The sequence below is a fragment of the Peromyscus californicus genome, unplaced genomic scaffold (genome assembly GCF_007827085.1).
Source record: "Peromyscus californicus insignis strain IS unplaced genomic scaffold, ASM782708v3 Scaffold_23__1_contigs__length_62951481, whole genome shotgun sequence".
Classification (NCBI taxonomy): Eukaryota; Metazoa; Chordata; class Mammalia; order Rodentia; family Cricetidae; genus Peromyscus; species Peromyscus californicus.
Window position 1 is genome coordinate 5,507,118 of NW_026294534.1, and position 14,807 is coordinate 5,521,924.

Genomic DNA, 14,807 nt, shown 5'->3' on the forward strand with positions numbered 1-14,807 from the left:
AAGATAGTGAGACTTTTATTTAATGTACTTCAGTATTTTATATTGGTCTTACGTTTTTGTTTTAGTTTGTGACATTTTAAGTATATATTCATTTTCATGTTCATAAGTAGAGCTTTTAATCTCTTTTCTCCCAGCGTGGTTTGTGACTTTGGTAACAGTTTTAGATAGTTTGTCTTAGAAGGGTATTATTTCTATGAAGATCCCTGAACCTTGGGAGGAAGGGATGTAATGTAGATGTCCAGTTTAGGGCTGGACACCGTAGTTTCCCATTATCTGTACCTTGTCCAGCTATGGGTATCTGTGATAACGACCGTCTCATGTAAGAAGAAGCTTCTCTCAAGAGGAACGAGTGATGCACTCATCTGTGGGTATAGCAATGTGTCGTTGAGTAGTTTCAACGTTTCTTTAGCAGAATTCTCCCCTAAGGCCTGTGACCTGTCTAGGCTGGTACATAAAGACTGTTAGACCAGAGACCTTAGATGGCTTCAAGGAGAGAGTATTGTCTGGACACAGAGGACAGTCACACATATGAACCCACAGCCATTGCAACAGCACACACAAGACCTACACAGTCCAAGCCCGACAGAATCCCAGCATTCAGAGGGGAGGTGGGCACAAAGTCCCATCCCTAGCTGAGGAGCTATTGCCATTTCATAGTTGCTGGGAAAGGGAGAGTCAGTTTTATTTAATGGTGTGGCTCCTTTTATTAGGGCCACACTCCGGGGAGAGAATGAACACACGTGAAATCATGAAACTGGGTGGGGTAGGGAAGGAGGTTAGATCTGGAGCTGAGGGAGGAAGGGAGAATATGATCAAACCATCTTGTATAAAATTCTCAAATAATCAATAAAATATTATTTTGTACACACACACACACACACACACACACTTAACCTCCTTTACATGCCAGGTTCCTAGCTGCTGCCTAGCACCTCTGGCTCCCCTCTTGTGATATTCTGGCAGAACTGAAGTTCCCCCACTGCTGGCCACAGCTACAAAGACCTTCTCTGGCCCAGGTGTCTCTTGGGGGACATGGCTCCTTCCTACCCTACTCTTACCCCTTTTCTGTCAAGCTCCCCTGCTTACCCACCTAAGTCCTCACCAGCCCCCACCTCTGCAAATACACCCACCCTGGTCTGTACCCTCTGTCCCTCACTGCTGAGCCCTGCCACAGATCCCATGCCTATCATGTCCTCAGCAGGTGCCAAATGCCTTTTCATGCAGGACTTTCTTAAAACATTGTCATCTCTTAGAAGTCTATAGTGTCACCAGTTGCCTGCAAAACATTGTCACATCCCCACAAAATGCTCTCAAAGCCCTCTAATATCTGACTAGCTTCACCTTCCAGTACATTCTCCAGTTCTCTGAGATGGACATGCCATTTTATGGGCTGTTCCTTGTGCAACCTTGGGCCTCCTGGCCTATCTTGTCTCTGTTTTCAGCTGGGCCTGCTGTTCCCAGTTCACTTTATTATGGTCTTCTTCCCAGCTTGTCCCAGTAGAAAGCTTTCTTGGACCCCTCCCATCAGGGTAAACCCCTACTTCCTTCAAACCCCACCCAACAATACCTACATTTTATGTTCCGTACTTCCCATCTATCTATAAAAAAGACGGTCTGGAATCTCTACTTGATATTCGCTTCACTGTGACTCACTAAATAGTGCTCACAGCTAAGACACATCCATGTACAAAATCCACATTCTCTGCTGGGTGCATGTGTGCGTTCACTTGAATAAACCTCTCTGACCCACTTTCCCCAGAGGCAGAGATACCTCTGCCCTGACTCCTCAGGGGCATGTGGGCAGATGTCCTCCATGTGTGCCTTCACTATCTCGCAGGTGGGACTCCACTTCTCCCTGCACAGAGGCCCTTCCTGTACTCTCCCCAGCCCTGAGTCCCTTCTGATGCTTTCTAATTAAGTGTTGGCCCATGAAGCTGTGGGATCCTCACCAGCGGGGCTCTTTCTCTCTTCTCCACTATATTTCTCTGCACTGTGTTCAGAGAACGCTAACAAATATTTCTTCATTTTATCCATCGACTCTCTGGAAAGTGCACTATGCTACTGCCTTGATTCTGGCTCTGTGATCATGGTCTAAACTGGTTTTTCCCTTTTGATACCAAGAGTCAGACTTCTAATTTATAAATTGTTACTTTTTTGAAAGATGGGTCACACATTCTCTGCCTTTGGTGCCCTATGTCTTCAAGACACTGAGTGCTGTGGCTGGAAGGTGAAACATCCACAGAGAGGCTCACAGGTTTGGACACGTGATCCCAGCTGGTGGGATGGTTTGGGGACTTTTAGAAGTTGGAGCCTCACTGGAGGAAGTGGATCACTAGAGACTCTATAGACCAGTGTCACTTTCTGTTCATCCTCTGCTTCCTGCCTGTGGACTCAATCTGACCAGTGAGCTTCCTCCTTCTGCCCTCATGCCTTCCCCACCATGATGGACTGTGCCTTCCTGGAACTGTGAGATGAAATACTTTCTGACGTTGCTTCTGTGGGGTTATTTTATCACAACAACAGAAGTTACGAGGAAGCCAGACAAACTGGACACACGCCCTGCCTTGAACTTGGCCCTCTGTACCTCTGTCCCCATCCCTCACCCCTCATGTCCTTTGACCAGGAGTCTTTCTCCAGGTGGTGACTTGTCTTAGACCTGCAGGTTCCTATGCACCTATCTAAGCTCTTAATTATGCCACACAATTGGATGGGACAACATATCACTACCTGTGTTTAATACGCCCTCTTCCTGTCCTGCTGGTGATCACCATTGCTCATGATGAGGACCCAGTCTTCATCACCACAGGCCCTCAGTGGTGGGGTAGTATTTACCCATAATCGACCCTGTCCTGATAGGTTTGTAACACTTTCTGGGGAGATGTGAACAAGCATCTAACTCACCTCAGATAGAAAACTGAACCAATGACAGAATGAAGTAATACCACCAAAATCCAAGTTAACAAACCAAAGAGTTTATTGAGGTTACTTACAGGAGCAGGTACTGCTCATAGACAGCTACACCTCTGAAAACCCACCCCATCAAAATTGGAACTCGGGAGCTCTCTGCATGATCTGCAAGCTACTCAACAGATTAGCGGGTCTCCTCTCCTTAGCAGTCCTTCCCATGCTTATATAACCTTGGAGATGGGTAGCCTTGTGAAATCAGTCAGTTTCAGGGACTTCCTGGGATTAGTGAGTTGCTGTCTTCCTGAGTCTTAATTAGTCTCTCTCCAGAACTTTCTGAGTCTTAAGGAGCTTCCCTCCAGAATGGAATGTTTCATGTTAGAGGAAATTGCTGTGGAAAACATTGACAGAAGTTTTTTACACCAAGGCATGTGTGTATTTACCAAGAAGGCAGACTGGCCCATCTCACGTTGATTGGATTCAGACTCCCCCCAAGGAACTGACGCACTCCTGTAATTGGAAAAATGCACAGTGATTTCCTAATGATTTTTAATTTAGGAATCATGTATATGTTTAATCAATTAAACTGTGCTAGTTAATTATGTTTCCAGAGGAGATGAGTAATTGCTTCGGTGTTTAAAGTTCTCTTGGTTGAATTCATTCCATTGGGCAGTGATTTCTCTTTTTATCTGTTCATGTTTATTAATCAAGTCACTTGGGGCAGTGCATGCCACCTCCATCGTGATGGCTCTCAGTCACTGTAGGGGACAGATCCGTCCCCAGGGTGCATTTAATAATGTCTAAAATCATTTTGATTGCCACGAGTCAGGGTGCGCCAGTGAGTACAGGCCAGGGATGCTACTGTTTGTGATGCACAGGACAGGTTTAGAACAGAGAATTATACAGGCCAAATGCTAAGGGTCAGACAGGCCTCTGCTGTGCAGGGTAATGAAGAAAATCGCCTGCTGCCTCACAGGATGTCTGCGTCCTTTGGGGGAGGCCGTGTGTGCTTCCCAGAGGTCACTTGGACTTAGTGGTTGTCTAGGAGCTGGTAGGTTGTGATTGGCCAGTTCTAACCCCCCCCACACAACCACCCCACCTTTGCAAACAAAAGGAGCGCAGTCATAGTTTCCATGGCACCCAGGTGTGCTTCTGTCTCATGTTTCTTCAGTCCCTGCTTTTCCTCCATGCTGCCCCACAAATGAAATCCGAACTTTCATCATCATCCTGCGTGTGGGAACCAGCACCCGCCTTGTGCTTCTTCCTAGAGGATCTTTAAGTGGTTTCCAGGCTCTAGGAAAGCCCTCTCCCCGCTCCTGAAGTCACATCTGCACCGCTCAGACTGGCTGGCTGTCATTGTCTCTCTGGCAATGTGTCTCCTCTTTTGTTTACTGAAACTTCAGGAGCTTGAGGTATTCCCATCGTGCTGCAAATTTTAATATTCAATGGATATCTGCCATTGTCAAACACGTTAGTGCAAGGAGTATTACAGTGTCTGTTTATTAACTAAGTACGGAGGGTTTTTTTTTTTTTCTTTTGACAAGGAGACACAACCTCACGACAGCTCTGTACTGGTCTCCACAGGTTTACCTGAGGATGATGGATGCTCAAGGCTGTGTCTGAGTGGCATGGGGACCTCATCATTTCAGAGACCTCGGGAGAGTCACACCACCCAGGTAAGGACACCGTGTACTCCTCCATGCAGCAAGGAGTGGAATTAAACCATGGCAGACAGCCACTGAGTCGTGACCACCGGTCTCCCGCCTGGACTGAGAACTCAGGTTGTTCTCACCTCCATCTATGGCCCTTTGTCTGAACACTCCTCTCTCTTTTCCACCTCAGCTCTCTACAATTTTCTGCTTGTTTGGGAGAAAGAGCACTGCCCCAGACAGCTCAAAGCTGACATGTTTGTGGTAGAGTGTTGCAGACACCATTCTGCTGCGTCACGTTACAATCACTGGATGGTGGCCGCGATGCTAGGAAACCTTCTGACAGTGATGGCGTTCTCTGCACTTGGCCCGGGTTACAGGAGAAGCTTGCAATGACAGGGACCTGGAAATGACGTCCAGATGCCCTGAGGTCCTGAGGCCTGCTGTTCATTCTCAGAACCTCCGAGTTCTGCATAATCAGCTTCATTTAAGATACTGTGCGCGGGGCTTCCGAGATGGTGCTGTCAATAAAGTGCTTGCTTGTGCAAGCAGGGGGACTCAAATTAGACGTCCAGGGCCCGGGGGGAAGCTGGATGCTGTGGCACATCCTTGAACTTCACTGCAAGGATGGCAGAGAGAGGCAGGTCCCTGGGGCTTGCTAGCCAGCCAGCCTTGCTTTCTTGGCCAGTGTGAGACCCTGTCTCAAAAAACGGACTTAACATCTCCTGAGGGACGGCACTGAGGGCTGAGCGCTGTCTACCCCTTCCTCATTGCACACAAGCGTGCATATGCATCTGCACACACGTGTGTCTACGGACACCTTTACACACACATGCACACACTCATATAAACACATGCACTCAGACACTCATACACACACACACACACACACACACACACACACACACACACATATGCAAGACACTGCTTATCGTAAGAACATGTTTAAATTTAAAAAAAAAAATCCTGTGTGTACGTCATGATTGCACGTTCATGTTCACCATTTGACCTTGGAAGCTGCACCAAAGTAAAGATCATTCAGGAGAACGTAGAACACTCGCGGCTTCAGAATGCAAAGGAATCTAGGATGAAGTAGTCTCGTCTCCAGCGAGGTTAGCTTTCATAGACATATTGGATGCCGTGTAGGCACAGCCACATTATGAGCTGAGATTTTTCTAAGTAACACTGATGAGGTGGTGCGGAAAAAAAAATCAATAATTTTAATCTTAGAAATAAATCTCTACAGTGGGCAATCTGCGGAAATCACTTGTACTGATCTATCGGTACTGGAATGAGAAGAAAATGCTGATTGGTGGGGATAATAAATAGTCCTAGTCTCGCCTGTGTTCCTGAGAGACGCACCTGCTTTACTCTGCAAGGCCTGCAGATGCCCAGCAGTCCCTGCCCTGAACCGGGGCTGCCTGTGTCAGAGCTGACTCCTCTGCTTTTGTTTGTTTGTTTGTTGTTCTTGTTTTTGTTTTGTTTTTGAGACAAAACAAAGCTCTGTGTAGCTTTGGTGCCTTTCCTGGATCTCACTCTGTAGACCAGGCTGGCCTCGAACTCACAGGGACCCACCTGGCTCTGCCTCCCGAGTGCTGGGATTAAAGGCGTGCGCCACCACCGCTGGGCTCTAGTTGACTCCTCTGTTACACACAGGGAGAAGCTGCCTGCCCTGCCCTCTCTCAGCTCCTACACTGTGTTCCTGGAGCAAGGAGCTGGTCGGAAGCTGGTTCCTGAAAGTGAGGCCTCTGGATGTTCCTGTTCATTCAGGGGGTTAGCTAAGAGACAGAGAACATTGGGAAAGGTTTGGGGAATTGTCTGCATCTCCAGTTTTCAAAGAGGCTGTTTTAAATGTGAACCCCTTCCCTGGAAGAAGTACCCAGTCACCTCACCCTGGTTCCCCAAACATGGAAGCCCACGCTCCTTTTTGGCTGTGCTGACTGTAGGCACTCAAAGGTAGCAGCAGATTCCTCACTTGCCAAGAAGCTGTGAGTTATGGGACACTGGGGTTTAACCGCCCCATGTCCCCAGGATTTATCTCTTCCCTGACATTTATAGAGGAAGTATGGACACAGCAAGACAGGCCACCTTTTAGATCTTCTGCCAGAACAATTCCATAGGAATTGCATAAAACCAGTGCTTAACTTGCTGGTCCTACAGCAGTGAGATTAAAGGGAACCACCACCGGAATCCCTGACTGCAGATGCCTGTGTTTCTGTAATTAGTGTCACCAGTGATAATAATAATAATAAAGATAAAATGTGCTATTAAGAAGACAGAGAGTGGATCACTTGCCAAGGGTCAGATGCCAAGTTAAGACCACATAGCCTGCTTCTAAAAGGAGTTTAGGGTAAACTGTGAAAGGGCAGTGGGGCACTGTCTTGCCTCTCCATGCACTTGAACCTTTGGTCTGAAGACCTCAGTGGACAGTCGTGATCTTGTTTGTTAGGTACTGGCCCTGCAATAACATCCCTTGTCTACTTTGATGAGCCATAAGAAAGATGCTCACCCCCTCCTTTCTCTGCTCCCACCGTAAGGCAAGCACATGTGAGGGCATTGAGTTACTGTCTACCATAGACGGTGAAGCAAAAGACCTAAAACACATGGGATGTAGGCATATGCAGCCGTTTTCAAGGACTTCTGGGGGGCAGCAGAGGGATGTTAGTCAGAAGTCCACTGTCCACCTGCCCAGCCTTTTCTTCAGACTTCCTGGCCTTCTGCTTTCCCAAATAGCCCCGCTGGCTGACGAAGCCCAGAGTTCATTTCTCATGCCTGCAAACTAAGTTCATTGTTACCAGCCGTGAAATCCATTTATTTTCAAATGTGTCTTCTTTACGCTAGGCGTACAAAGTCACTAAGTTTATTCTGTTTGGTGCTAAGTGTTGAACCCTGTGTGTTGATGGAAAGCGTGCATTCCACACCTGATCTGTTCTTCCAGTCCTTTCCAGTGCATGTGCGTTCATGCGTGTGTGCACATGAATGTGGAGATCAGAGAACACCTTCGGCGTCTTTCTTTCCTTGGGTGCCATCCACCTTGGTGCTGGGCCAGCAAGTCCCAGGTATCTGTCTGTCTGTTTGTCCCCAGAGTTCTGAGGACAAGTGTCACAGTGCCCGGTATTTTCTTACGGATCTAGGGGATTTGAACTCAGGTTCTTTTGCTTGCAAGGAGAATGTTTTAGCCCCTGAGCTATCTTCCCTGACCCTTACCTGTTCTTAATATAAACTTTCAACAGTATCAGAGCCTCTGGGAACAGTGGCTGTTCTTTTCCTCGAGATAAATGATACATTGTCTTTCACAGTAGCTTTTTATTCACTTGTAAAATGCAGTGCCTTTACACGTGAGCAAGGGAAGCTAACTTTCAGTAAAGCAGGTGCAGAGGACAGAAACTGGGGTGCGGTCCTCCGCAGTCCCATAGAGCCCCTGCATGTCAGTGTGTCAGTGTGTTGCTATGTCAGTGTGTCCGGTAACAAGTCACAGTAGAATATTTGCAAAGCCCTAGGCATGAATAACACCAGTAATGAATTGCACACATTAGTTTTTGGAGGATCTTGTAGATGCACAGATAGATTTTTTTTTTTTTAGGTTAGAGAGGCATTGCAGGCTTATTTGGGGATTAGGCATCATTTTCAGGAGTAATATGACATTTATCTACGTACATTTTATGAGATTTGAATAATTTTCTTCAAAGTTTGTGCTACTTGGCATGATTTGGTCTCTTAGAAGTCAAAGCTGGGGAGAAAGACTCAGCAGTGAGTGCAGTGCTGGTGTGTCCATCCCAGAATAATTATCTTTCCCCTTCCTCCCCCTCCCTCCTCCTTGCCCTCCTCCTTCCTCACTCCTCCCATCTCCCACTCCTGTTCCTCCTCCTCCAACAGTGAGTGTGCCCATGACCAAAGCAGAGGGCCCAGACTCTGTCCCAAGAAGCCAACCAGCAGGTGTAGATCCCCAGAGCACAACCTGGGGGTGTGCAGACAGGATGGTGGCAGAGGGGATGAATTTCACCAAGAGTCAGGTGGGCACCCTGGGCTTGAGCACGCCTCCTACACACTGCTGATGGGTCCACACTGGACACCGTGAGGGAAGATGTTTCTTTTTTTTTCCTTTCCATCGTCTTATTTACATTCCCATGCTCACTTTGCACCAGCACCTTTTCCGTGGCCCTGTGATTGCCCTCAGCCTCCCCTCCGTGGTTATACCGTGTGCTTTGTTATCGTTCATTTTCATGGACACTGACACAGCCGGCCAAACTTCACAAAACATTTCCTTAGTATTGCAAAGAACGTACGAAGTTATTGGGAGCGTTAGCCACATCCAAATACCCATCATAGGAGATCATTGATGATTTTTGATAAACGCATTGCAGGCCGGCTTCTGCAACCTTCGTAAATACCTCGTCCACCCCTGACAGACCGCTGGTGGAATACCAGACTGGGATCAATAGAACATCGACCCAAGCCAAGGAGCAAATTGTTACGTGGTTTGTTTTACTGAACCATCAAAGAAACCTTTTTGTAATGTCATGCATCAACAACATGAAGAATAGCAGGCACTAAATAAATCCAGTGTTTGCTTTCTCTATTCATTATATTTGTGGTACGGACTGCTGGAAACTGTTCTAGCACAGAATTGAAACGAACTGTCGGGTGAAATAAAGATATGTAGATATGTTCGGTTTAAGCATCAGGGTGCCTCTAAAGCCCGTGACACAGACCAGAAACTAGTTAATTCTTACAAAAGAAGCTGCCTACCTGTCTGTCCTCATCATCTTGTCCTCTGTCTGTCTATCATCTATCTATCTGTTTGTATATTTATCATCAGTTTTCTTATTATCTATCTGTCTGTCTGTGTCAGTCTAATTATCTATTTATCTGAGGCATAAGCAGGAGGATATGTAGACTAGGAGAGGCCTTCCCACACCCCAGCTTTCAGGGAATCAGTATTCTACACTCATGACTTACACGTTGTGTGTGAGAAATGAAGACAGTAAATTACTTTGATAGTTTGAGTGAAATGGCAGGGTTTTCCTCAGGGGCAGGCCATGCCCTGCTTAGATAAGTAGAAATTTGAAGAAAAAAAAATAAATCCTATGTTTTGTATTTTTGTGTTGTTCTTCGTGTGTGACCTGAATATGATAAGATTCATTGTATTTTTATTTAAGATATTAATCATTTATTACCAACGAGGTGAATTCAGTTTTAAAAAAGGAACAGTTTTTAAAAGAACAAGGATGGGAAATCAGAGGAGTGACCACATGTGCAAAGAAAAACAGACCTTGTGGTGTCTGCAAGCTGATCATCCTTGATGGAGAGCAAGGGGTTAGCCACATATGTGGATAAGGCCAGTGATGCCCCTGAGAAGAACACATTTGTGTTGGTCTATAAATCCTAGCCAACATAATTACAATATTAGTCCTAAAAATTATTAAAATATTTAACTAAAAGAGGAGAAAAAATAACTGAGTAGACTTTCAGCTCTGTTAGCATGCAGGTCTAGGTTATTTTTAGATTATTTAAAGGAGATGCAGGTGATGTGAGCAGCATGATGACTAGTGTATTAGAGGAGCTCACAAAGGATTGTCACTCCCATCGTGAACCGATCTCTCTCTCTGGAGTCAGTATTCGAAACACCAGCTAGACTTTCACGTCATAGATGGAGTTCAGCATGGAGGAGAATTGATTGAATCCAAAGGACCCAGTACCTAGTTGGAATGTGAAAGAAATTAGTGTGTGTGTGTGTGTGTGTGTGTGTGTGTGTGTGTGTGTGTGTGTGTGTTGGGGTATGGGTAGGCATGTGTGTGCACGCAGGTGCACCCATCCAGGTGTGTATAGAGAGAAGCCAGAGGTCACTTTGGTGTCTTCCCATATCACTCTGCACTTTTTTTTTTTTGTAAAGGTCTCCCTCTGAACCTAGAGCTGTTTTAGGTAGACTGAATGGCCAGCATGTCCCCAGAATCCACTTGTCTCCATCTGTCATTTGTGAAGTTACAGACACACATAGCCATGCATGTCTGATTCTTATGAGGGTGTTGGGAATCTGAACTCAGAGCCTCATGTTTATGCAAGCGAGCCCTTTTCCCACTGCCCATATCCTCAGTCCCATATTTATGATTTGTTTTTTAAATGTCGTTACAGAATACTCTGAACTTACTTTGTTTAAAGCACAGTGGCTAGTTAAAACACAGCACTTTGACACATCCTAACATTTTGCCATTTTAGCTTCTGAGCTTTGTTTTTAGAGAAATCAATAGGAGAGTTCTTGACCCATCCCTCCTGCCAGACCAGAAGTGACGCATCACTCTGAAGTCAGCAGAGTCCTCATCTGCAGCTGCACTTTGCCAAACTAAATCCGTAAATCCTACCGTCCCCGTAAAATAGCAGCCGCCATTGTGCCTGCTTTCAGCATCAATAAATACATCACGCCCACATACTACTCTGCCACTGTTTCTCTGGTTTGATTGACTGACGGATTGATTGATGTTGCTGCAATGTTTTGTCTCATTTTGATATGTTACTGTCTTTTTGATAGTTCAGCCTGAGTGTCAGCCGTAGACTCAATGAGAAAGCACTGAGATTGAGATGTTCCCTCTGACCCACGGAACCCGTGATGACAGGCACACCCTTGCACTCACCAACCCAACATGACTTTTAGCTTTTCCCAGCAACCTCAGAGGAAACAAACTAGAGAGGACAGGAAGGGTCTAGGGACACCGCTCTGACCCTGCCCTAAGGGCAGTCTCACTACCGGCCACCTGGGATCCCAAGGTGAAAGGTCACACTTGTCCTCACCTCTGTCCTCCAGATGTACACGTCTGGCGTACACTGTGCCTTGGCCCTCAGTTCACCAAAGATGCAGAGAGATGGTGATGTTCAGTGGCCAGAAGCTACCACGTTTTAGGTGTGAGCCAGTCTGTTCCACTTTGACTTTCTCTCAAACCCAGCTTTTAAGTAAAGATAGTCATGAAATTGCTGAGATCATGCCCACAATTTGACAACTTGTTACGGAAAGCTATAAAAAACAACATCCCATGTTTTCGCTGTCACCAACAACACTGGTTTACACACCTGGAGTATGCTTCTCATTCTTAATAAAGGGGGAAACAGCTTGCTGTGGGGGCCCCAGGAAAGGGGGGGCTGAGGTTCTCTGCATGGGTGCTCCTAACTGTGGCTGTCATTGCTAACTCACTCCCTAAAATGCTCAAACCCGTTTATTTACCCCTAAAAGTGTTCTACACTGGTAGATGCTCCCTTTAATGATTTTCTTCTCGCCACTATGACCAGTGTGACTTGAATCGAGTTGTATTTTCCTGGTTGTTACTGTTTTCACGAGCTCTCAGAGCTGTGTGTCCAGGTCTGTTCTTTTCCTGTTTCCTTGATCATGTAAATGTAAGAAATTCTTTACATATTCTGGCTAGTGCTGTTTTTCAGTTTCATGTGTGGCAAACACTTTGCTTATTCTGTATTCCTTCCTGGTCAGTTGATATTAATGGACTGCCTAGTGGCTAGCCACGGATTATCTATTGGATATCAGTTGAATAGCTACCATCCCCCGCCCCCTGTGTGTGTGTGTGTGTGTGTGTGTGTGTGTGTGTGTGTGTGTGTGTGTTAACCAGCTAACTACTTTTGATGTTCCTAATAAAAGACAATGACCTCCATTTCCCTCTGAGCACTCCAAACTTCATCATGTTAACTTTCAGAGACTTTGTTCACACTTTTGCTCAATTGAAAGTATTCTCTAATTCCTCTTGGGACAGTCTCCTGACCAATGTTGTACACTCTCCAAATGATCAGAGACTTCCTGTTAATGGTCTGTTACTGATTTCTGGCTGATCCTCTTTGGATCTGAGAATGTACCTTGTATTATCCCCATTCCCCGGGTTGCTTGGGCTTTGTTCTTCCATCCAGGGTGTGGCCTGGATTGGTGAAACTTCCTAGTGTTCTGGAAGAGGGAGTACACTCCGCTGTGACTAGACAGAATCTCCTGGAAAAGGCAATCAGATCCAGCCACCAAGAGGGTTTGGCTCTGTCTTTTTGCCCATTTTCTGCCTGTGATTGAGCAAAAGCACACAGCCCAGCCCTAACTGCTTCAGCCCTAACCGCCGCAGCCCTAACCGCCGCAGCGTGTACCCTGCCTTTGTTTTCCTGGTTCTGCCTCTGGTACCAGAAGGTCTGTTTGGGCCATGAGGGGTCAGCACGATGTCCCTGATGTCCCTTTCCTTTTCACTCAGGACCCTCCTTCTTGTGAGGTCCCCTTGTCTGGAAGTAGGCCAACCACTCCATTACGCTTCCCATTCTTGTCTGGAAGGTGTAGCTTTTCCTCTTGTGAATCTTCCAAACAACTTCAACAAGACCCAATCCCTGGTCTACACAAGTCACACCCTTAAAGGAGAATTATTGGGGCTGTGAGACTACAATCCCAACTTTTACCACTTACACCCCTCCTGTAAAACGTCCATCTCACGACTCAGTACATGTGCTCCTCCATTTAACCCAGAGCTGTTGCCCATGGCATTGCTAAGGGTCTTATTTACTTTTCCACAGCCTGACCGTTTTCTGACAGACCATATACACCTCTTGTCGTTACTGACAGGGCTGATTAGGAGAACCCATTCTGTTGTGTGTTTTCTGTTTGTCTGCGTTGTTTGGTTTTATTTTGTCTCATTTTGTTCTTTCCCTGTGGTGGCTTCTCTTAGATGATTTGAAATACCTTTAACCCCTGTTTCCATTGACCTCCTGGTTTCTTACCTGCATAACCTTGTAAGTGTGTTTGTGGTTGCCTTGCTGATTGTAACAGACATGTACCAAATTTTAGTCTACTGGGGCCAATCATGTCAGCCCTTCTCCACTCCACGCCTGACCTTTATACTTCATAGTTGGCCCCGTCGATCTGCGTGCGTAGAAACTTCCTGGGCAGTCTTGTCACTTTACTTTCAAAAGTCTCAGTTTGCTTCCTGTTGTTGTAAATGCTCCGTCAAAAACAACTTGAGGAGAAAAGGGTTTCTTTGGCTTATGCATCCCTGTCAGTCTAACCACTGAGGGAAATCAGAACAGGAACTCAAGACAAAAACTGAAGCAGAGCAGACTGTGTAGGAACGCTGCTTATGGCTGGCTCCCCATGGCTTACTCAGCCTGTTTCCTCATACAATCCAGGACCAGCAGCCCAGGAGGGGCCTCCCTCTCACATCAGTCATGAATCAAGAAAATGATCCGCACACTTGCCCCCAGGTCAGTCTGAGGGATGCAGTTCCTTAGTCCAGGTTCCCTCTTCCTGGACAATTGTGGCTCCTACTGAGTTGACCAAAACCAATCAGTACCATCAAACAAAAGAAACACAGTGTGCTGGAGAGGGCTAGCTAGCATCTTGGCAGTGCTGACCAAGGCCACCCTGCGTTACTGATGCTGGTGATGCTCTGGCATCATTTCCTGTTGGCTTGAAGCTCGATCTGCAGTATCCTTTTTAAATCAGGTCCAGGATTCTCTTTGTTTCAATCTTCTGAATTTTCCTTCCCCTCCGTAATTTACATGCTTGTTTACTTTCCTGACTCTGCTGATGGATGTTTTTGCATTTCCTTCTAGTTGAATTGCAATCCTGGAGAGGGTGTCCGTGTTGGGCTTTCCATGTCCTGACCCTCTCTAGGCATCTACCCCTGGAAGTTTGTTGATAAACTCAAGGTCATTGGTTTAAAGTAATTTCTTCTTGCTTTCTGCAAAGATGGTGTTCTCTTTTGCTTTTTACACGTAGGAATCTAACTGCTCCGGCTTTGAGCTTAGATCCATGTGAGTGATGATAATTTTCATTTCTCGGATCAGAAAATAGTGGCTCCCTGTGTTTTCAGCGTGAGGCCATGCTTGCACTGGCTTCTGGGGGCAGTGCTAAAAACATTGCCAGAAATGTCTCCTGTGCTTACTGTGACCTTCCCGAGTCTTCTTCAATGTCTTCATTCTTTACATGGCCTCCTTGAGTGCCTTCCAAGCAAACTGGGCGGTTACCTCTGCAGTGCTGTGGTTATGACTCTGTTATGCAGATCTCTTCATGCAGCCAGCTTTTTGTTCCTTCATAAATGTGCACATGTGTGCCTGTGTGTGTATGTGTGCGTGTGTGTATTGGGAAGGGTAACTCTTGAGGGGTGTGTGTGTGTGTGTGTGTGTGTGTGTGTGTGTGTGTGTGTGCATACAGCCTGGTACTGTTGAGGACCAAATGCGTTTTAATTACTTTTGTATTGAAAGCACACACCAGCACTCAATAAATTGCCAGCT

The 14,807-nt window shown here is 46.1% G+C and overlaps 1 protein-coding gene across 1 annotated transcript in view; it reads left to right on the forward strand.

The window, feature by feature from the left end:
- Myo16 (myosin XVI) overlaps positions 1–14,807 on the forward strand; it is a 394,847-nt gene that overhangs the window by 365,434 nt on the left and 14,606 nt on the right. The window contains 1 exon segment of the mRNA XM_052751634.1: positions 4,489–4,580. Coding sequence (XP_052607594.1) covers positions 4,489–4,580 — 92 coding nt within the window.